At 52.3% G+C, this 24,177-nt stretch overlaps 1 protein-coding gene across 2 annotated transcripts in view; it reads right to left on the minus strand.

Annotated features, from left to right (window-relative positions):
* The window catches only part of RAB11FIP3 (RAB11 family interacting protein 3), a 58,542-nt gene that overhangs the window by 27,088 nt on the left and 7,277 nt on the right, over positions 1 to 24,177 (minus strand). For both annotated transcript variants that reach the window (XM_055409021.2, XM_055409022.2), the window contains exon 2: positions 3,485 to 3,578. In XM_055409021.2, the coding sequence (XP_055264996.2) occupies positions 3,485 to 3,578 (94 nt within the window). The remainder of the gene's footprint in view (positions 1 to 3,484; positions 3,579 to 24,177) is intronic.

Here is a 24,177-nt window from a genome sequence, read left to right on the forward strand (position 1 = left end):
CTGAGGAAAACCCACATGCAGGGCGTCCAAGCTGTGAGCACAACACAGGTGCCAGCAGTAACTGTCTACACACGCCAGGCCTGTGCTGAGTGTGTGTCATGTGACCCAGATGCCCCTGAGGCCAACTGCACCAGCCAGCCCCCCGATGTGCCTGGGAAAGGACGCTGGGACATTAGCACCAGCCTCCTGGGTCAGAGGACGCTCTTCTCCGGTATCTGGACCTAAGTCACCAGCCCCCAGCCAGGCTCTGAGATCCATGGCCTGAGGTCATGGGACCACCTGGGGAGGGGCCCTCGGCACAGAGCAGCAGCAGCAGGACTTCGGTGCTGCCCTGATTCTGGAGAGTCCTTAGGCCAAGCAGAACAGTCACGCTCCCCTTGTTGGCCTGGCAGAGCCAAGCGTTTACAGGTCCAGTCACTGAGGCGTCCCTGCCAACTCAAGGCCCAGCACCCTTGGGGCTCCCATCAGAAGAGCTGAGGCACGTCCACTGCTGCTGCTTGTGCCATCTTCCCGAGAGAGTCACCAGCTGCGGCGGTGCCTTGGAGCATGGCAGGCTGGACCCAGGCCCCGCGCCTGGTCTTCAGAGCAGGTGACCAGCGGCAGAACCACAGCGAGAGGGTTTCCGTGGATCGGGCAGGGAGAGGACTGCTTCCCAGCACAAAGCTGGAAAAGGCTAGGCTGACACTGCCTGTCTTCCCACTTTCAAATGTTAAGTCTTGTTTGCACTTTTGAAAACCAAATAGAGGATCTAAAACTTTCAGAACACGGCCAGTCATGAAGCCACGGTGGACATGGACTCAAATTCCAGAGACAGGCGCTGCCCCCGAGGTGAAGGGGACGTGAACGCAGTGGGAGCTTCTACAACTTGGATAGGAACTCAGTATGGTTCTTATATCAGTTTTCTCTATAGAACTCTAACAACTCTCCATCAGAGCCTGACAGGGGGACGAGCTAGAGCAGTAGCCCACTTGGAACACCCTCCTCAATCTCGTTCTATTCCTGAAACGAGGCCTGTGGCGAGGACAGCAAACTCCTGTGCTTTTCTGCAAAACTGGGTCAGTACGCAGAGTCAGCGCTCCGAGCCGGACACAGGCCACACGTCTGACAGATGCGCCCATGGCCATGGCGGCCCCAGCAGGTGCACTGCCAGGACGGCCTGGGGTGAACTCTGGCTGAACGCAGGCTGGGCGAGCACGCTCCCCGTCTCCCTGTGAGTTAACAATTTCAAAAGCGTCTCTGACCTGCTTTTATTCTATTTTTATTTTCACTCTCCATTCCCAACCAAACCTAAATGATGACATCAGATTACCAAAGAAACAAGGAAAAGCAGGGGGAGTTCCTTGGTGGTCCAATGGATTCTCCATGGTTCTACTGCCGGGACCCAAGTTCAACCCCTGGTCGGGGAACTGAGATCCCACAAGCCACTCAGCCAAACAAATAAAAGAAGAGCAGGACCCACAGCCTGAACTGCCCAGCAGGTCCCCACCAGCGTGGCCCCGGAGGCTGGCCACTCCTGCCTGGTCACAGGTCTTCCAGAAGCACATTCAGACTCCTGAGGTCCAGGGTGGGGGCCTCCCAGGTCACGAGCCCCCAGGAATTTCTACAGCAGAACTTGCTCCCTTTCTTGTCACCCATGGGCCATCAGAGAAGACCAACAGAATCGTGGACAGGGCTCAGAGAGAGCCCCAGAGCCACACAGAAGGCCCCGGCACCGTAGCTTGCTGGCCACTGTTCAGGGCTCCTCCCTGCGCACGCAACAGAAGCCCCAGCTGGAAGGCGCGGAGACGCCAAGCTCCTTCCAGCCCCTTTGACCCTTGGCCTGGGGAACCATGATGCATCACCCCTCTGTTGGTAAATTACAGGACACGTTCCGCCCATAGGCGGGGCCGGTGCCCAGTGGTCAATGGCTGCTCCTCAGTCACCCACAATGGGCCCGAGGAGTGGACTGACCTCGCACCTGAGGCTGGGAGATGAACCAGGCCACAGGCCGAGAATGGCCCGCGGGTGCCCAGCACGGCTGTGTCCCTTGGGTCTCCCGAGCTTCAGGATGTCTGCTCTGTGCCCACAGGGCAGTGTGGTGCTGGTCTCCGGTCACCTGAGTGCTCGGTTCGTTAATCACTGCGACTGCACACACACTGGCCCCTGCTGGCTGAGCACCACTCCAGAAGCACACTTCCCTTACACTACACCTTGTTTTTCCTGGCACAAGTGACTGTTTTCTGGTGTCCCAGGCTCGACCACATGATCCCACTGCCTTCCCACCCCCAGACCCTCAGACAGAGCTGCAAAGGCTTCTCCTGTGACCCACCAGTCCTGGGCCAACTCCCGTCACCTTCAACTCACAGCCAATATGTCCCGTGGGAGTGAAGGCAAAAAGAAGCTTCTGGAGACAAATACCAACAGGACCACCGCCCCCTAGGACACGTGACCTCCCCACTTATCCCAGGACCCCAGAGACCAAGCCCAACTGGTGGCTGCAACCCTGTACACAGAGACCCCCTGACCCCGCATGGAGGGATCCAACTAGGGGCACACATGAATCTGGGCACACAGCACAGGTCCCAGAGCCCTGACAACACAGCCACACACAGACTTGAACCTGACATCACTAGAAGGTTCATTAATCAGGGCCCCACACTGCAGAGAGATTGCTGTCCATCACCTGGGGTGGGCACTGGAGAGAGACTGTCATCACCTGGGGGGTGGGCACTGGAGACAGACTGCTGTCCACTGCCTGGGGGTGGACAGGTAAACCACACAGGCACACAAGCGAGCACAGCTCACACAGGGGGAGCCCTGACTGCAGCAGCACCTATGGGTCAGTAGCATTACCGGTGGGTGAACCCAACGCTGCAGCACAGCTGACGGTGTATTTATGAGAAGCCCACAGCGACCAGGCTGATGTGTGCTGATGGAGACCAGCTGAGGAGGCGAGGCGGGAGGGCAAGGTCTCCACAGGCTGGCAGAGTTGTCTGGGGTGGGGGAAAGCTCTGGGCAGGGGTCTGCACCCCCCGCACAAGGATGTCACCATTCACAGAAGGGCTCACTGAAGATCTGTGCACTTCACTAAAGGACAATTTGTACCCAAAAGGAAACTGAACCACTACCAAACTCTGGGTACCGACACACACAGGACACGGTGACTGGGGGAGTACGTGGTAGTGAACCGACCTAAAGCCCATCCCATTGAAACAGAGATGGACAGGTGGACAGGCGGACATGCGATGCTGCCTGCAGACAGCAAATACATGGGGGGGTGTTCACTGCAGGTCTTACAATGTTTTTGTATGTTTAAAGGTTTCCATAAAGACTTCTGGGGGCAGCAGATGCATGTCCAACATCACGGATGAGTAGCTGAGCCAGGGAACCGTGGAGGGCGGGGCATGGGGGGGGTGCCTGAAGCTCAGCAGGGGAGCTGGGGCTGGGGGTCACTAACAGGGAGGCGGCTGGGAGGAGGGAACGAGGAAGGGGGTGGGCAACTCACCTCCATTCCTGATTGCCTCAATCCCCCGGTAGAAGTCTTCAAAGCTGATCACGCCGAGCCCACTAGGATCCAAGTACCTCGTGAGGTCCGTCACCTGCAACGGCCAAGTGAGAAGGTTACCCGAGCTGTCACTCTGCACGTGGCCGTCCCCACGTTCAGAGGAGCAGCCAGCTTACGAGGGGCGGCCCTGAGGAGTCAGGCCATCTGGTCCTCTGACAGGACTGCCAGCCAAAGCTCCAGCCAGGGCACGGGCCTCCTCCGGGCAGGTACCGCCAACAGTGCCCAGGACCACGACCTGCAGACCAAGACCCTGCGCGCAGGCTGCTGCCACACTTCCTGGGCGCACTGCCGTCCCGGCGCGACTGCAGCCGGTCACACAGCAGAGGCCAGCGCTGCCACAGGCCTCCCAGCAGACACCTCGGGAAAGGGACCCCAGCAAGCAGATGGCAGACATCAGAAATAACAAGGACGCAGGATGATTCACATGTGACACCCCAAAGAATGAAAGTCTCCTAAAAGAAGGTAAGTTTATGTTTCAAAGTATAAATTGGATTTCATCAAAATGTAATACTTTTGCTTTTTAAAACACACCACTAGACAACACTGCCAATCAACTATCTTCCAAGAAAAATTCATTAGAAAGACACTGGGACTTTCCTGGTGCTCCAGTGGTTGAGAATCTAACTTTTAATTCAGGGAATACAAATCTGATCCCTGGTCCGGCAACTAAGACCCCACATGCCTCAGGGCAACTAAGCTGGAGTGCTGCTGCTGGAGAGACACCCACAGGCCAGAGCAAGGGCCCAGAGCAGCCAAAACAAACAAGACAAAGCCATGCTTAGGGAAAGTTCCCTAGGAGTAAAAAATCGCTTTCAACTACAGAATTGTTTTTTCCTGGAGATTTTACTTCATTATATTATGATTTTTACTGAAATTGAGTTACCATGTTTTTATTATAGTTGAGTTACCATGTTTCAGGTGAATATTGAGAGAATATACTGGGTACCTACAAATATCAACTCCCAACCCTAAAGGACCTCACCTAAGACTTACTGTGGTGTATTTCTTGGACTTTAAAGGAAAAGGAAAGAAACCCTTTGAATATGCAAAAACCAAGTGATTTATACTTTGGCCACCTGATATGAAGAGCCGACTCACTGGAAAAGACCTGATGCAGGGAAAGACTGAGAGCAGGAGGAAAAGAAGGTGACACAGGATGAGATGGTTAGATGGCATCACCAACTCAACAGACATGAGTTTGAGCAAACTCCAAGAGATGGTGAAGGACAGGGAAGACAGGCATGCTGCAGTCCATGGGGTCGCAAAGAGCTGGAAACAACTTAGTGTCTGAACAACTATGATCAAAGCCACACATGCAAACACTATAGGGGTGTGACCAGCAAAACCCAGTCCAGGGACCTTGACAAACAGAGGACCTGCTGTCTTCAAGAGAAGACTCAGTAGGAGACTCAGGAGACACACTGACCTACCCTACCATGTGGGGTCTTCTTGCATCTGGACTCAAATTTTAAAAAATTTTACTCTCATTTAAAAAATAATGAGAAACTTGAATACTGACTGATCCAGGACGCTGAATACTGAATGAATACTTGATGATGTTAAGGAATGGTGGTTAATATTTACAGGTAAGACAATGGTATTTCAGTACCATTTTCAGTGCATTTTCCCAAGTGCACTGCTTTTTGATACACACTTACTGCACTATTCCGAGGCTAAGGCACATATGTGGTTACACGTGGGGCGGGGGCGGGGGCACCAGGGAGGCATCACACAGCTCTCTCCACTGAACTCTCCAAAATGAAAATAAGAAAGAAAAGGAAAAGACGAGCAAGAAAGACAGAGGAAAGATCGGGGAGGAGAGGGTGGGAAGGCAGAGTTGGTCAGCCAGGGAGAGAGTGGACCTCGGACCACACGGGGCTGCCCGTGGACAGGGCACCCTCAGGGAGGGTGCAGGCTGGGAGGGCATCCAGTGTGCTCAACCCACCCGCCCATGCCAGCACAAACACCGCTCTGCGCAGGGCAGGCTGGGGGCGCTGCCACACTGAGCCTTCTCCCCCCGGCTGACCTGCAGGGCGGGGACCACCTCCAGCCAACTGGCCCGCAGCCCAGGATCCCCCGCCACCCTTCACCACAGGGCCCATGTGTCGCTGAAGCGGCGGCTGGGAAGCCCACTCAGCAGGCAACCTCCTGAAACCACAGTCTGAGCCCTCACTCAGGCCATGATGTCTGGGGAGTGCTGAAATCCACCAGTGCCAATCTGTCTTTAGGATTCCTAAGAATTTCAACAAGGAAGCTACAACTGGACACAAAGTACCAAGATTTTCCTTAGGAAACATTAACCAGTGCTTTTAAAACAAATTGTTAATTAGTTACCACGTTAGAATAAGCTCCTGTTGAGTTGAAGCAGGCATTTTCTGAAGTCCACTTTATTTTTCTTCAAAATTTGGAGGATAAATCAACATCTATGGGGCTGATGATTTGGGGAACGTTTCCAATTCTCCAAGGCCAAAGTACTCCATTGGAGGTTTCGGAGGAAAAAACAAAAAACAGCCCTTGAAATTAAGAACCTGCCCTTTCTGCACATAAGAGACAGAAAACCAAGCCCAGCGATGTACACCCCATCCAAGCCAGCCAGCACCTCCCTGGGCAGATGGACATGGGAAGCCATAGAAACATCCGCAAGAGAACCCTACTTTTCAGCCAGCTGTAGGCAGACAGAGCGGCTCCCATGTGGTTCTTCTAACACGAGAAATTTACTGGCAAATCACTGCTTCTGCTACAACTGTGCAAACATGCGTGCGTGCTAAGTCCCTTCAGTCGTGTCCGATTCTGTGCGACCCCACGTACTGTAGCCCGCCAAGCTCCACTGTCCATGGGATTCTCCAGGCAAGAATACTGGAGTGGGTTGCTGTGCCTGCCTCCAAGGGATCTTCCCCACTGAGGAACTGGACCCAAGTCTCTCAAGTCTCCTGAATTGACAGGTGGGCTCTTCACCACATGCCGCCTGGGAAGCCCTGTGAAGACAGAATCTCAGGAGAGGGCACCAGGCCATCTTCCCCACTCACTGCTTCCTCCAGCCACAGAAGCACCGGGAAGTTCCGCCCTCTCTCCTGCCCCGTCTGGTTACTACTGTCCATGAATCATAACACTAACAGAACAGCCGTCTTGCCAGAAGCAGCTCAACCTAAACTAACACTGACAACACTCCAGCCTGCAAAAGCAGAATCCTTCCAAGTGCACATGCAACATTTATCAAGACACAGTGTAGGCTGGACCATAAAACAAGTTTCAGTTGACTCAGGTCTCAAGACCACTTCAGTTCAGTTCACTTCAGCCACTCAGTCGTGTCCGACTCTGCGACCCCATGAATCACAGCATACCAGGCCTCCCTGTCCATCACCAACTCCTGGAGTTCACTCAAACTCATGTCCACAGAGTCGGTGATGCCATCCAGCCATCTCATTCTCTGTCGTCCCCTTCTCCTCCTGCCCCCAATCCCTCCCAGCATCAGAGTCTTTTCCAGTGAGTCAACTCGTCGCATGAGGTGGCCAAAGTATCGGAGTTTCAGTTTTAGCATCAGTCCTTCCAATGAACACCCAGGATTGATCTCCTTTAAAATGGACTGGTTGGATCTCCTTGCAGTCCAAGGGACTCTCAAGAGTCTTCTCCAGCACCACAGTTCAAAAGCATCAATTCTTTGGCGATCAGCTTTCTTCACAGTCCAACTCTCACATCCATACATGACCACGGGAAAAACCATAGCCTTGAGACAAACCTTTGTTGGCAAAGTAATGTCTCTACTTTTTAATATGCTGTCTAGGCTGGTCATAACTTTCCTTCCAAGGAGTAAGCATCTTTTAATTTCATGGCTGCAATCAGCATCTGCAATGATTTTGGAGCCCCAAAAAATAAAAGTCTGACACTGCTTCCACCGTTTCCCCATCTATTTCCCATGAAGTAATGGGACCAGATGCCATTATCTTTGTTTTCTGAATGTTGAGCTTCAAGCCAACCTTTTCACTCTCCTCTTTCACTTTCATCAAGAGGCTTTTGAGTTCCTCTTCACTTTCTGCCATAAGAGTGGTGTCATCTGCATATCTGAGGTTATATTTCTCCCAGCAATCCTGATTCCAGCTTGTGCTTCTTCCAGTCCAGCGTTTCTCATGATGTACTCTGCATGTAAGTTAAATAAGCAGGGTGACAATATACAACCTTGACGTACTCCTTTTCCTATTTGGAACCAGTCTACTGTTCCATGTCCAGTTCTAACTGTTGCTTCCTGACCTGCATACAGGTTTCTCAAGAGGCAAGTCAGGTGGTCTGGTATTCCCATCTCTTTCAGAATTTTCCACAGTTTATTGTGATCCACACAGTCAAAAGCTTTAACATAGTCAATGAAGCAGAAATAGATGTTTTTCTGGAACTCTCTTGCTCTCTCCATGATCCAGCGGATGTTGGCAATTTGATCTCTGGTTCCTCTGCCTTTTCTAAAACCTGCTTGAACATCTGGAAGTTCACGGTTCACATATTGCTGAAGCCTGGCTTGGAGAATTTTGAGCATGACTTTACTAGCGTGTGAGATGAGTGCAATTGTGCGGTAGTTTGAGCATTCTTTGACATTGCCTTTCTTTGGGACTGGAATGAAGACTGACCTCTTCCAGTCCTGTGGCCACTGCTAAGTTTTCCAAATTTGCTGGCATATTGAGTGCAGCACTTTCACAGCATCATCTTTCAGGATGAAATAGCTCAACTGGAATTCCATCACCTCCACTAGCTTTGTTCGTAGTGACGCTAAGGCCCACTTGACTTCACATTCCAAGATGTCTGGCTCCAGGTGAGTGATCACACCATCGTGATTATCTTGGTCGTGAAGACCTTTTTTTGTACAGTTCTTCTGTGTATTCTTGCCACTAGGGAATGTAAATCCCACTGCAATGAGGTCCACGTGTGTCTGAATGGCTAGAATGTAACATGGCTGCACACCAGGTGTTTGCAGGGTGTGGAGGAATGCCGCTGCGACTGGAAAATTTCACAGCCAGTTTGGAAAACTCTGGAGATTCCTCAGAAGGTCAGCCTAACTTCTACACACTATCCAGCAATTTCACTTCTAGGTGTGCTCAAGAAAAATGAGAGCAGATGAACGCACTCGTACATGAAGGGTTACAGACGCCTGATGGGTGATGGCCCATGGAGACAACCCAGACGTCCATCCACTGAGAATGACCATCTCTCCAGGGGCATCTCCGGAGCAGCTGCGTGCACACAGCGGCTCTCCCCGCTGCCGAGAACGCCTCTGAGCCGCCCAAGCTGCACCATCCCTGCACCCAGAGGCACCCGGAGGCCACCTGCCTCTGCAGCTGGAGGGGTGACCCTAGATTACCTCTTATGAACTGACTAACCACCCCTGGTTTAAGGGGGAGGGCTTAGAAAATGCTAGAAAGGAAGCATGGTGCCAGTCTCAGATAGAAAGGTCATTCCTCATGCCCGCGAGAGGTGTCTGTGCACAGATGCGGACGCTGCAGTGTCGCCAGTCGTGCCCACAGTGGACAGAGGGCGGCCACTCAGCATCCAGCTGAAATCATCCACCGGCAGCTCCTCTCGACACACTCCAGGACGGGGGCCTCAGAAGCTGCTGTCCCCGCGCCTGCTGTCACCAAGGCTCTGAGAGCTCGCTGCCCCCCATCTCAACACCAAGAGGATCTTCCTGGTGTGGGAGGCGGAGGTCAGGGAGGCCAGGCTCTGGGGCAGGGTCGCCTCCAGCCACTTCAGGGGACGCAGCCATCCTGACCACATTATATCTGTTAACAGCTTTCAGTTCAGTTCAGTTCAGTCGCTCAGTCGTGACCGACTCTTTGCGACCCCATGAATCGCAGGCCTCCCTGTCCATCACCAACTCTTGGAATTCACTCAAACTCATGTCCATCGAGCTGGTGATGCCATCCAGCCATCTCATTCTCTGTCGCCCCCGTCTCCTCCCGCCCCCAATCCTTCCCAGCATCAGTCTTTTCCAGTGAGTCAACTCTTCGCATGAGGTGGCCAAAGTTAGGGATATACAATTCACCAGCTTAAAGGGTACAGTTCAGTGGTTTCTAATATATCCACAGAGCTGTCTCTGTGTAATTGTAAAGACAATAAAATCTTAAAATGCACATGAGAATACTTGGGGAAACAGTTGAGCTTTATGCAAACATGCTGAAAATATACAACCATTTGCAGGAGTAGCAGAGGATACGTCTGCTCCTCTCATGCACCCCGTTGATCACGGCGAAGAGGGGGCACCACTGAAAACAAAGGCCTCCCACTCATCCCTGCATGTCAGCCCCCAGGAGCGATGCTTCGGGCCCCCCATTCGGCTCTCCTCTGACCAGGGATGAACAGGCTCTGCTCCCAGCTATGTGAGGGCAGCGTGCCCTCTGGCCTAACCGTCAGCTCTCTGCACAAAACAGAAGGGGAGGCATCATTCCTTACAGGACAGACACCTCTGGACCCCTAACCCAGGCCCAAGACTAAGGAGGGAAAGAAGCAACGGCACAGTTATCAAGCGCAGGTGTGCTCAGGCGCACACAGGTGTACACAGGTACACAGCCTGGCGGTCACAGGGCTGCACTCTGGAGCAGGACAGACCTCCTGCCTCCCTCCCACCTGCCCACCCTACTCCGTCCAGAGCCTGTCTCTGTTCTTCAACTTCTGACAGTTTATTGTAGGGGGTCACTGCCTTCACGTGAGACTAATGCACTCCCAGTGGTACTTCCTGGCTTGTCAGGTTTACACTCTGCATTTTGGCCTCCTGTGGTTAAAAAATGAGAATTCCACACCCACCGGCCCCACCCCAAGTCTAGCCAGGCCCTCTGCAGCGTTCACATCCTGGACAATGTCAATATTACTCGGGACAGATGCGTTTAAACGGCCCACTGCCTTCCATACCTAATCTCCTCCCCGCTTAGCAGTCTCCTCGGTTCCCTGCCTCCAGCGTCTGCATACCTACTGCTCTGTCAGATCCCCAGCCCCACGCGCACCTCAGGTCCCCTCGCAGCACCCTCCATCTCAGCGCCCCTCACCTCAGAGCGGCGTGAGCAGGGTGTGCGGTGTGCCTGGAGCTCCCGCCCCTCACCCTCAGCAGCCTGCCTGACCGCCTGCACCAAGCCAGCCCTAATGCTTTGGGTGGAGGTTGTTGTCACCTCCTGCTCTCTGCTGACACTTTCCACTCACAGGAAGAGCCTGCCACCTGGAGGCAGTCCACATACTCAGCCTGGTTCCTCAGGCTCCAGATGCTCCCCTGACCCCTCCCGACACTGGTCAGTCCTGTGGACCCTGCCCTCTCCCTCACCTTTCATCTCCTAGTCTCTTTGCCTTTTAAAGAAACTTCTGCCATGTATTCTTGACTTGATCTTCGCTTCTAATTTCTTATTAAAGAAACGCTTTTATTCCATTTTTAACTTCTGAGGGTGTGTTCCAGTTCTCTGAATGCGATACCTTATTTAATCTGACATTATAACTCATGTCATTTTCCAAGTTTTCTTCTGCTCTTTGCACTGACCCTATTCCCTTCAGGGGCCTTCTGCTATTCTGTTCTTGGTCTCTGAGTCCCTGACCATCCGTTTATACATAAAAATGGTCACTAAAGAGCCGACAAGCCAGAGTGGCTGACCGGGGGACCTGACCACAGGTGCCCCGGCCAGAGACCTGGCTCCAGGACCAGATGCTGTGGGGACAGGGTCCTGAGAGGGCTTGGGAATGCGATGTGACAGTCGGGTGCGTTCCCTGTCGCAGGCAGCTGGCCACAAGAAGTAAGCCGCTGAGTGGTGAGGGCTACGTGGCTGGACCTGAGGGTGGCTGCTGGGACACAAGGCCACTGCCTGCCAACTACCTGCCAACTGCTGGGGATCTCAGCCCCACAGCCACCAGGAACTGGACTGTGCCCACCATGTATACGAGCATGGTGGAGTACCCTGAGCCCCAGCGCACAGCTGGGCAGAGGGCACGGCTGGGCAGAGCCCAGGCAGAGGGCACGGGGCCTGAGGGGTCGAGCCGGTGCACAGGGTGCCTCAGGGCGCTTGGGGATGGCCAGAGCGAGTGAGGGGCTGGTGCCAGGAAGGAGGCCAGCGCCCAGGACAGCTCCGGGCACGGGGGCTGTGGCATTTGCTGGGACAGTGCCGTCTGGCTGCCTGCAGGCTCCTGCCACGGGCGGGGGCGTTGAGGCCACGCCCCCACAGTCCCGGCAGAGCCACAGGTGAGCCTGAGACCTGGCGGGACGCTGGATGAGTCCTGACCACAGAGCCAGCCGGGTGCAGGGTGGACCAGACGTCGGGTGAGAAAGAGAGGTTCCGGCCCAAGTCACTAGATGGTGGGGACTGTTACTGAGCTGGGGACACCACAGTGGCATGAGTCTGAGACATCCGTCTGACATCCCGGCACGCGCCCAGGCCCAGGAGGCAACCAGGCTAGAGCTGAAGGGGGCTCGTCAGCAAGTGGAGCCTGGAGGGAAGAGGAAGGAGAGCAGCCCTGGCCTCCAGCCCTGGTGAGGACCCATGGGAGCAGAAGCCGCGCAGCACTCCAGGCCGCGCAGGGTGGCTCAGGTAACACATGATCACAAAGCCGCGAAACCAAAACCAGTGCAGCGGGACAGCGTCTATGGCTGCGCCCACACTGACCTGGGAACTGCGGCTTCACGGAGCCATCACTTTCCACAGGCATTTCCTGCGCCCGCTCCTCCACCTTCAGGAGGACAGCGACAGGAGGCGCTCACAAGTCTCCAGTTGTGACGGAGCCCATATGACAGGAGGGCGCCCAGGTAGCTCAGGGGTAAAGAACCTGCCTGCCACTGCAGGAGACTTAAGAGACATGGGTTCGATCCCTGGGTCAGGAAGATCCAGGAGGAGGGCACGGCAACCCGCTCCAGTATTCTTGCTTGGAGAATCCCATGGACAGAGGAGCCCGGCAGGTTACAGTCCATAGGTTCACAAAGAGTCGGACACAACTGAAGTGACTTAACATGCATGCATGTCTGCACATCTGTAGCAGAAACAATGATTTGTTACTAAATTTCTCCTCTCCCTACACTACAACCTGCCCCTGTCACACACTGGGGGTTTCTACCTGAGCCCCCAACTCCTCTAGAGAACACGTTCCTGGAGAGGCTTCCAGGTGCACTTGTCCTGTGGACCAGGCTGCCCATCCACCATGGAGCCTGTACCCAGCCCAGGATGGTGCACCGCTGGGAGGAAGTGGACAAGTGTTGAGGAGAAGCCAGGCTCTGCTCTGCAGCCCTCGGGTCTCCTGGCAGAAACGTTTCCCCGCAGGAAACCCAGCACAGGGGCCGATGGTCACAGGGACTTGGGCCTCTGGCCCAGCACCTGACAGGGACAAGGCCCCCAGCACTCACTCCCCAGCCCCAGACCAGCCTGCGATTGGGTTTCAGTAGTTCTGTTCTGAGATTTGTTTAAACCTAAAAGTGACTCCTAGACTGTGACACGATCGAGGAGAAGTCTTGAGAGGACTGAAAAACTCCAGGAGCTCTAAAATGCTGGCCATTAAGTCTTGGAGCTGAAAAAAGTTAACTGCAGAACGGGCTTAATGGCCATGATTATCACAGTTTTTTTTTTAATTATCAAGAGATCATTCGACTAAGTCAGCACAAAATGAAAATTCTTCAGGCTCTCATTCTGTCCACTATCACTCCGTTCACTTCTGTCTTCATCTTCAGCACTTTGCTCTTTAAACGCAGAATGCTAAACCAAAACAAAGACAGTATTTATTCCTTAAAGATACAGACTGATGGGTCCATCTGAAACAAGTTAAGAAGGGCTAATACTACAAAACAAAGGAACTCTACAGACGTAAACTCAACATTTTACAGCTCCGCAGATGCCCACATCACAGGTTAAGAAACAGAGGCCAGCCAGCCCTCACTATGACAGAGGATACACACTCGAAAGACAAAACTACTTTTCACTAACACTTTCAATAAGAGAAACATCAGGTCAGATATACTCCAACAGTAAAACTACATTGATACACCGTTGTTCCTACATCAGACTGGTAATACTTGTGTAGAAGACACTGTAAAAAAAAAAAATCTAAAAAATAGTTTAAGATATATACATGTCTCCCCAGCAATTCCATTCTTAAGACTTTAACTTAAAGACATAACAAAGACAGCACAGGAAGATTCAGCTAGGAGAAAGCTTACAAGAGCAGAAAAATGAAAACCAAAAATACCAAAGACAGGCTTAATAGAATAAGTTTAGGACATTCAATCATATGATCGAAAAGTAGGCACCAAAACCACGTTGGAAGCAAAGCTACTGACTCTGAGATTCTGATAAAACATGCTGACTTAAAATTGTAAGTTAACTGTGACTCTGGTTTTATTAATATATCTCTCTCTTATAGAAACAATGATTTAAAGCCTGGAAGGTTGAAATAATTCACAACGCCAGATGGGATTTTTGTTTTCTCCTTTATTTGCATGTTTTCATTTATGTAAATGAAGATTATCTTGCTACTGCTTTAAGGGCAATACCAACCTGAGAAGAGGATCTTGCTTCACGTGTCAGAAATGAGAAGACCTCTCCCACGAGAAAGTTTTCAGTGCAAAAGAGAAAGCTAAATGTTCCTCCAAATGGGGATTAAGCCCCACAAAGCAGTCCTTCTCGCAAAACTCCTCAGAAGGCAGGCTCCTTGAAGGCGGTTTTTTAAAATTAAATCACCAAGAGGAACATGTCTGGCAACTGTGGCTCTTCTCGTCTCACCAGCCGAGAATCAACGTGAATCAACGGTGATAAGGACAGACGTTCTCATAAAAGGGCCGTTTTGTTTGCTACAGCAAACAGTCAGTCCTGGTTTTAGTAAAGCAGACCAACCCACCCAAAGCTGGAATGAAAGGAGCGGAAGGAGAGGGGCGGAGGGGGGCGGAGGGCCAGCCCCTGCCCCTCCTGAGAAGCAGCGATGGAGCCCAGAGGGCCTCTCCAGCCCCGCAGCAGCAGCCGAAGCACAGCCCCGTGCTCGCCCGCTTCAGCCTTGGCTGCTCCCCAGCGGCCCAGCAAGGGCCTCCTGACTGCCTGGGTGCTGCCCTGGGAAAGCAGGGCTGGCCGGTGGGCCGGGCACCCCTGCACAGCACAGACGGCCGCGGCTCCTCAGCAGACAGCGGGGCCTCCACAAGAAAAAGAGCAAAAAAGGCTCCTGGGGGAACCGCTTTCATTCAAACTGAGTGCCCCTCACTCTGACCCAGCCTGGGCAAGCACACTGGCCAACAGAGGGGTGGAGGGACAGGGGCACGGCCGGCCAGCAGTATGACAAGCCGGGGCACAGGACACCGCGGAGGGCCACCCTCCAGGGCCGCTCCCGCAAGGTGACGCCCGGGCTCATTCCTGGAGCCGGGCTCTGGGACAGGCCTCTACCTGCTGACCCCTCAGACCTCCCCTGCAGCCCGGCCTGACACCCACGGACACAGCTGCACCCCTCAGCCGGGGCGGCCTCCTCTCGCCCCCGCCTCCCCACTCTGCCCCTCGAGCACCGCGGGGTCCACGGCTCGGCCCCCCGTGGGTATCCCCACCCACCCGTGTCCTCTGCACCCCTAGCCACCTTCTGGATGCACCAGTCTCATTCCCGACCCTGCTCATGTAAACTCCCTGGCACCTGCCCCCCCACCCCCGCACTAAAGGCACCTCAGGGTGACTACGGCCCCTCGAGCCCCGGCCCAGCCCCCTTCACGGCCGCAGCTCCGCATCCCCTCAAGCGTCCCCCACCCCAGGGCTCCACCGGGAACACTCCCCTCTCGACCCTTCACCTCACGACAAAGGTCACCTCAAAAGAAAAGAGCAAGCAAGAATAAACCGGGGCTTCCCTGGTGGCTCAGGCGGTAAAGAATCCACCTGCCAATGCAGGAGATGTGGGTTCGATCCCTGATCTGGGACGATCCCACATGCTGCAGAGCAACTGAGCCCGTGCGCTGCAAGGACTGAAGCCCCTGCAGTGAGCAGCCTGTGCACCGCAATGCAGAGCAGACGCCCCCCCGCCCCGGATCAGGACCTCACCTGCACCCATCACTGCTCACAGCACCTGTGGGCCAGGCAACGCCAGACCCTCTCCTGGACAGAGGCTTGGAACAGGCGGGTGTCTTGCAAGGCCCCAGCCTCTGGCCCCCACACCCTTCTTCACACCTCCGCCCCCGGGAGCCTCAACCCTGCTGCTTTCCTGAGGTCTCATGGATGACTCCCGCTGGCCACCATCAGTCGCAGGGATGTCCTGGAGAAACAGGGAGGCGTTTCCAGAAGCACAGCCAGGGACTGTCTGCTTCTCCCTTCAGGACCTACTCTGGACCCTACGGCAGAGCCCTGGAATACACGGCAAGCCCAGGTGAACCTCCTCAAATGGATGCGACTCCAAGCAAGGCAGTAACCTCCACTTTGCCAGCACAAAACTCAGTGTCCTTCAGTAGTCAGGTACACGCAGAGTGACTTATGTGGCTGGGGGCACGGCGGCTTCTCTCCCAAACGTCACTGACCACAGCACAGCAACACAGTGGAATCTGCTAGCTGCCAACAACCCAAGTTCATGTTTGTGGACTTTGTCAACACATGGAAACTTTCACACACACACGAAACACAGGTGAGAAAGGCTAAACCAGATCACCTGCTGACCCAGATTTCCCGCAGGTAACCCTGGGGGGAGAGCGGTCACCGGATGGCAGCAGAGCAGACAGAAAGGCCCGCGTCTGGGCTGTCCTGCCAGGTGCATGGCAGAGAGAGAGGGGCTAAGCAGAGTTAAACAGGGACATGGAAGCTCCTCTCCCTCCCTTCTGAGGTCCAGGGAACTCAGGCTCCAGAGGCGAGACCCCAGGGCTTGGCAAGACACACAGGGGCCAGCAAGCAGGAGCTCACAGTGGAGGACACAGACACGCTAGGGAGCAGAGCGGGTACCGGACGACCCAGCGCCACGCGTCAACCCAAGAAGCGAAACCTGGTCCAGAGTCTGTCTGGGGAACCCAGGCCCCGGGTGCCAACTCGGGAGATGCAACCACAGTTGCTCCCGGAGGTGGCAGGTGAGCCCCCCAGAGCTCCAAGGGGTGAGCAGACAATGAGATCCAAGCAGACAAGCTAGAAGAAACGGCCAACAGGTGTGCAAAAAATTAAGCAAAGGGAAACGTAATGTGATCACCCACTCCAGGAAAAGCCAAAAGGTGCATCAGAAGGGAGATGTGATCACAGCTCACAGTCGGGTCAGCCGTGGGAAACGCCTGTAGTCAAGATACGACAAACCCAGACGGCCACTCGGGAAGGCTGGGGTTAGCTGCACGGACGAGTGGGGCAGACAGAGGGGAGACGCGTGGGCATAACCCCCCAAGCAGACGTCGATGAAAAGTGCCTGGAATGGGGAAGCAGCACTACAGAATGAGCAGTGAGCCGGGGGCGGGGGGGGGGCACACTGTTAGCCTCTGAGGCCACAAAGGCGCAAAGAGGTCAAACGAAAACACAGAGTTAAAGCAAGCACCAAACACACACAGCAAGCTGCACCGAGGGCAGCGGGGACGCGGCAGGAGGGGGGGCCACGGCGGATGGACCTCTCGGCCGGCGTCCTGCCTCCGCGCTGTCCCACCAGACGGAGCAGCTAGGGCATAGGGCAGCCCCGAAGCCTCCCCGGTGCACCCCAAGTAAACACGGGGGAAACCAGTGTCAGGATAAACCCAGCAGGGAGGAAAAGAGGGAGGTTAAGATATGCCTAGGGGGTTGGTCTTTAAAGGGAGGCAAGTATTTTCAGAACCCCCAGGAGGTGGCTCTGCAAACATGACCCCAGGGCCAGGCCCAGCAGCACCACCAGGAACGGGTGCAGGGCAGGTCGGCTCAGACCAGACCGAGTAGACGCTGGCGGGGCCCAGCAGCCCAGGTCCTCAGGACCTACCGGTGACTCTGAGCGTGTAAACCCGGCCATCAGGCCACAACACAGCCACTTCAGGAGCGCAGGTGAGACAGCTGTTCTCAGCCAGTGGTCCAGAGGCCGTGGGACCCCAGGGTCTGAGAAGGGAGGCAGTCTCAACACTCTGGGACGTCCCTTCCCTTCACCCCTCACACTTTCTCCCAAATGGACTGCGGAGTTTTCCAGCAGCTACATGACATGACATACGGCTTGCAGAAGCGGATATTAAAGAAACCAGCTCTCTTCAATCAAGCCAGACACTTAGGAGACTTGCCACAATGTTAAACAATGCCACTCTCTCACTATTTTAGAAAGCAGTCTTTTTTCCAAAATATGTCAGTAATGTAAACATGTAATGGATTAGTTTTCAATGAATTAATTAAAAGACACAGTTTTGGGGTTTTTTTTTAAGGTTCAATTTCTAATACAGCAAAGATCAATACAAATAACCCGCACAAACAAAGGCTCTCTGGTACTGGCTAACACTGAACAACACGCAGGGGTTGAGACAACTGATGCATCAGTGGTCTACAGCGTCAAGAGCCCGCCCCCCCCCCCACACACACAGACTGCCGACCATCACTTAAGGTCACAACATACACTGTACCACCTTTGAAGGCTTCCCGCACTTCCAGCAATGAGAACAGGCAACTCTGTGGCTTAGACCAGCCCCACACAAGTCCATTTCACTGCACTGTGTTGATACCTAAACCCACAGTGAACGAGCCTCGGGACCACCTCACACAGCTCCCGTCATGTGTACACACGCGCGCCACAGCAGCACCCAGCCATTTCCATAACAAGAAAAACACAAAGCAGAAAACACATCAAACTGCCCCAAAACAGGAAGTTGTTTTCGGGTCCCTGAGCATTTCTAAGCTCCTTCCACACAGGTGTTCAAACATGGGCTGACCCCACTGGAGCACCGTCACTAGAGAGCGGAAGGGGCTCTCTCTGAGGGAACCTGTGGGTGAGCAAGACATTCACATCCCTTTGGGGAGTGGAATCTCTTGATAATAAGAATATGGGGCACTTCCCTGGTGCTCCAGTGGCTAAGAATCCACCTTCCGGTGTTGGGGACATGGGTCTGATCCCTGATCGGGCAACTAAGCCTGTGGGTTCCAACAACTGAAGCCCGCGTGCTCTACAGCCATGCCCCGTCCATACAGAAGGTGCCCCCGCCTGCTGCAGCGAAGACCCAGCACAACCAACTATATACACAGGGCTTCCCAGGTGGTGCCGTGGTGAGAACCCGCCTGCCAGTGCAGGAGATACAGGTTCAGTACCTGGATCAGGAAGATCCCCTGGAAGAGGTAAGAGCAACCCACTCCAGTGTTCTTGCCTGGAGGACTCTATAGACAGGAGCCTCAAAGGCCATAGTCCATCAGGTTGCAAAGAGTCGGACATGACTGAATTACTGAGCACACACACATGTATATATATGCGGTTTTATCATACAGCTAAATAGATGGGGAAACAGTGGAAACAGTGTCAGACTTGGGGCTCCAAAATCACTGCAGATGCTGACTACAGCCATGAAATTAAAAGACGCTTACTCCTTGGAAGGAAAGTTATGACCAACCTAGATAGTATATTAAAAAGCAGAGACATTACTTTGCCAACAAAGGTCCATCTAGTCAAGGCTATGGTTTTTCCCGTGGTCATATATGGACGTGAGAGTTGGACTGTGAAGAAAGCTGATCGCCAAAGAATTGATGCTTTTGAACTGTGGTGCTGGAGAAGACTCTTGAGAGTCCCTTGGACTGCAAGGAGATCCAACCAGTCCATTCTAAAGGAGATCAATCCTGGGTGTTCATCGGAAGGACTGATGCTAAAGCTGAAACTCCAATACTTTGGCCACCTCATGAGACGAGCTGACTCACTGGAAAAGACTCATGCTGGGAGGGATTGGGGGCGGGAGGAGAAGGGGATGACAGAAAATGAGATGGCTGGATGGCATCACCGACTCAATGGACATGAGTTTGAGTGAACTCCGGGAGTTGGTGATGGACAGGGAGGCCTGGCGTGCTGTGATTCATGGGGTCACAAAGAGTCGGACACGACTGAGTGACTGAACTGAACTGATCCCTAGTTTAAAAGGGATTTTAGTTTCCCATTTCTTTCTTTTAATTTACCTGGCTGCATCAGGCCTTTGTTGCCGCATGCAGAATCTTTTAGTCCTGGCATTCAAACTTTCAGGTAGAACAGATAAGATCTTAGCTTCCCAAACAGGGATCGAATCTGGGTCCCCTGCCATGGGTGTGCAGACCCCCCCAGGGAAGTCCCTTAATTTCCCATTTCAACCACTGTGTCAAAGAGAGGAGTCATCTGATACCCCGTGTACTCGACGAGCCAACAGGTGACAGAATGGGGGTTGAGTCAGTAAGACGGAAAACCTGTCTGTGTAGGTGTAATGTTCTTTCCACTTGTTTGGGAATTCAGGAGCTTTTTGTTTCCTTTTGTTGCTTGTTTTGAAGATTGGTGAAAGCCACACAACCTAACTTTCCTGCAAGATGAAGTGTAGGTTATCATCAATGAACTTCCCATACTGTATTTTTCGTTTTTAGTTTGCAATATGCCGAGCTCGTTGAAAAAGTTCAAGTAATACCTGCACCCTACTCCCCAGAGTCAGCAGTGATTGGCGTCTTCTCATGGTTGCTGTCTCTTCCTCCACACCTGTGCTCTTCCTGTGGCGCCACTGAAAGTCGGCCCCAGACATCCGGATACCCGCCTGGTCATTTCCGCCTGTACCTCCTGGCAACGGGGACCCTTCCCCAGAATTCAACACTATTATGACCCCAAGGAATTGAACACTGTTACTAGCAAGTGTTACATCTAGACTCAAACTTTCCCAGTCGTCCCAATTATGGCCTTTGTGTTTTTATTTTCTTTTACTCCAGCATGCAGTCAACCACAGGCTTTATGGTCATGATCCCTTAGTCTTCTGCAACCCTGTTCTCCCTGTTTAGGACACCTTGTCTAGAACACTGACACTTGAAGGGTCCAGGCAGCTGTCCTGTGGGCTTCCCTGGTGGCTCAGAGGTAAAGAATCCACCTGCAGTGCAGGAGACACAAGAGACATGAGTTCAGTCCTTGGGTCAGAAAGATCCCCTGGGGAAGGGAATGACAACCCACTCCAGTATTCTTGGCTGGAGAATCACACAGACAGAGGAGACTGCTGGGCTACAGGTCATGGGGTCATAAAGAGTCGGACACGACTGACTAGCATAAGCAGCTGTCATGTAGATCCCCTATAGTATGGGTCTGATTCTTTCTCATTACTTAACTCAATTCAAACATTTTTGGCAAGCATGCTGTCCCTCTCACTGGTCCCACGGAGGGCCACACAGTCTAAGCGGGTCTGAGTTTGACTGTCTGCTCAAGGTGGAGGGGCCGGACTCCTCCGGTGTAAAGAACTTTCTCCCCTCTGTGAGCAGTCGTTGCTGCTGTGTGAGGATATACCCTCCCCCCACTAGCCAATCGCTCACACGATGCTTTCTAACCACCACTGATGATCTTGCCTGAATCGGCTATTCCCTTGGTGAATGTCTAATCTTCCAGACTACCTGAACTGGCAGTGTCCATAAGAAGCCCCACGCACCCCTCTGGAGCACCCCTGTGACTTTCACTCGCTTTGCCGTGGACTCCCTAAATTCACTGTATCCATTATTGTCATTCTTTTCTGTGCTCAAAATGCCCAGATCTGTCCATTAGAAGCCCATTCAGGCTGCTCTTTTTCTGACACGTCCCCATCAATTTTTGATCACTTCCTTGGTTTCTGGTACAAGATAATCCAGCCTCACACTGAATTTCCCCTGCCCAGAATCTGGAATACTTCATTTCTCCAAGGATCCCAGATCTCTTTAGTGAAAAATGGTGTTTGGCAGCCAGGATCTAGGGAGCAGACGTACTCAGTCCTCCTGGGGTGTCACTGCCCCAAGCACTCTCAGGAGCGTGTGTTCACCACTCATTCACACTGATGCCTCCCATCTGGATCCCCAGACAGCAGTCCTTCCCCACCTCTTTCCCACTACGTTTCACCTCCTTTCTCCCAGAAAATCCTGGTTCCCAACACCAGGACAGGTGCTCACTTGCCCCACCCTAAAACACGGCCAGAGTCGGTTCAGAATTACCCCGACCCGTCAACAACTAACCTAGTTTGTAGTATGTTTCTCTGCCATTCTTTTTTTCTTCTGACTATATCCCACTAAAGGAATACAGAGTACTACTGTGTGTGACTGGAATTACTATTGGCTATGTTACTAATAATAATTCAACATACTGATACTTCTAGGTTCATTTGCTTCCATTTAAAATCAATTATTCTTTTTTTCCTATCAATGCTGTTGTATATTTTCAATATGTAGAATATTTATATGACTCAGAAAGTCAGAATTATATAAAAAGGCATACTCAGATAAGTTTCAGTCCCACCCAGTTCCCTCACTCCCTGCCCCCACCTACTTGGAAAAGTTACTTTAGTTTCCAGTGTATCCTTTCTATGTTTCTTTCTGCAAAGAGAAGCAAATACATATTCCTTAAAAAACTGAAGGCTTCTCACTGTGGTGGCTTCTCTTGCTGTGGAGCACGAGGGCTCCCGGGCCCTGGAGCGCAGGCTCAGGAGTTGTGGTGCACAGGCTTAGTTGCTCCTCTCGGCATGTGGGATCTTCCAGGATCAGGGGTCGAACACACATCTTCTGCACTGGCAGGCGGATTCTTCACCACTGAGCCTCAGGGAAGCCCCATATTATACGTATTAATTTGTATTATTTTTCACTTAATGTATCTGAGAAATAACTCTGGCAGTTCACAGGAATCTCCCTCTTTTATTTTTACAGCCGCGCAGTTCTCTACTAAGGGGATGCACCCTGGCTCACGCATCCCGGATGGACGTCTCGGTTGTTTCCATTTTACATCACAGACAGTGCTGCAGTGAGCCACCCTGTGCATCTGGTGTTTTGCCATCTGTGGAGGCACATGCTCAGGGTAAACGACAGGAAGTGGGACTGTACCGTGGAGGACAAGTGTGCACATGGACACTGCCTAGCTCCCCACATGAGGACTGGGCCACCCTGCACCCCCACAGCTATACTAGAGGGTGCCTGCTTTCTGAGGGCCTCACAAGATGTGCTCAAGCTTCCCATATTTGCCACAAGTGAGAAACTGCCCTGGCGATTTTAATTTTCATCTTTTCTATCATATGTGAACCCAAGCATCTTCTCATATATTTGAGGGCCATCTGTATATATTCTGTGAATGTCTTCATGTCTTTTGTTCATTTTTCTATCAGTTTTTGGTCTCCTTTCCCTTTGACTTTTTAGAGATTTTAAGATTTGCGTGCATGCGCAGGCCACTTTTTTAAAAATAAATTTAATTTTAATTGGAGGATAATTGCTTCACAATATTGCATTAGTTTTTAACACATATATCAACATGAATCAGCCACATGTATGCATACGGCCCCTCCCTCATGAACCTCCCTCCCGTGCGTGGACCACTCTTAAAGTCCTCATTGAACTTGGTACAACACTGTTTCTTTTTTACGCTTTGGTTTTCTGGCCCAGAAGAATGTGGCATCTGGCTCCTCAACCAGGGATGGAACCCACAGCCCCTGCAATGGAAGGCAAAGTCTGAACCACTGGACCCCAGCAAAGTCCCAAGAGTCTTGATATCTTATTGAGAGCTTCTACTCCAGAACACTTGAGGCAGAGGGGTGCCCTGGGCCGGCTGGGCCTCCTCCCGCTTCTCCCAGACAAAGACTGCACTCCTGCATGGGTGTGGTCAGGGGTCCACCAGGGGCCTGGCAGAGCCAGCCATCAGCTCGTCCAGAGCCAGGAGCCCAGCCACCCTCAGCTCAGGTCTCTCCTGCAACTCACAGCTCTGGCCTCTCTTTCATTTGTCAAGTGAGAAAAATACCCGTACTGGCTGAAGGATTTATAGGTACTTTAGTAGGCTTTCAAAGGAAATGCTAATCTCATCAGTGCAGAGTCTTCCTTTTATTGAGGCTCAAGCAATCTATGAATTAAACTAAAATTACATTTCACTTTATAAACATATAAACAAGGTCCTATTTATAGCACAGGGGAACTATATTCAATATCCTGTGACAAACCATAATGGAAAAGAACATAAAAAAGAACATATGTATAAGACTGTATGTGTGTGCATATGAATGGCTTCCCAGGTAGCTCAGTGGTAAAGAATCTGCCTGCCAATGCAGGAGATGGGGTTCAATCCCAAGGTCAGGAAGATCTCCTGGAGGAAGAAATGGCAACCCACTCTAGTATTCTTTCCTGGAAAACTGCATGGACAGAGGAGCCTGGCAGGCTGCAGTCCATGGAGTTGCAAAGAGTCAGATACAACTGAGCAACTGAGCATGCACACACACACACACGTGTGTGTATATACACACACGTACACATATTTATACGTGTGTGTATGTATATATATATCTACTGAGTTATCTTGCTGTACAGTATAAATTAACATTTAACATGGTAAATCAACTATACTTCAATAAATTTTTTTCAATTTCAATAAATCATAAAATTTTAAAAATAAACTATATATGATTAATCAGTTCACTGGCAGGAAGCTTAATTTATAAACACCCCTGGATTTCTAGTGACAGTGAGAAAAATACCTGTCGGTACTGCAGGTACTAAGCCACTGTTCTGCTTACTGACCCAGTGATTTACAGCAGTAAATGTCTTTACAGTTCTGAGCAACGCCTCTGGTCCCAACAAATAAACCACTGT

Source organism: Moschus berezovskii, chromosome 27 (assembly GCF_049115385.1).
Source record: "Moschus berezovskii isolate FMDL1 chromosome 27, NW_MosBer_1.0, whole genome shotgun sequence".
NCBI classification, from domain to species: domain Eukaryota; kingdom Metazoa; phylum Chordata; class Mammalia; order Artiodactyla; family Moschidae; genus Moschus; species Moschus berezovskii.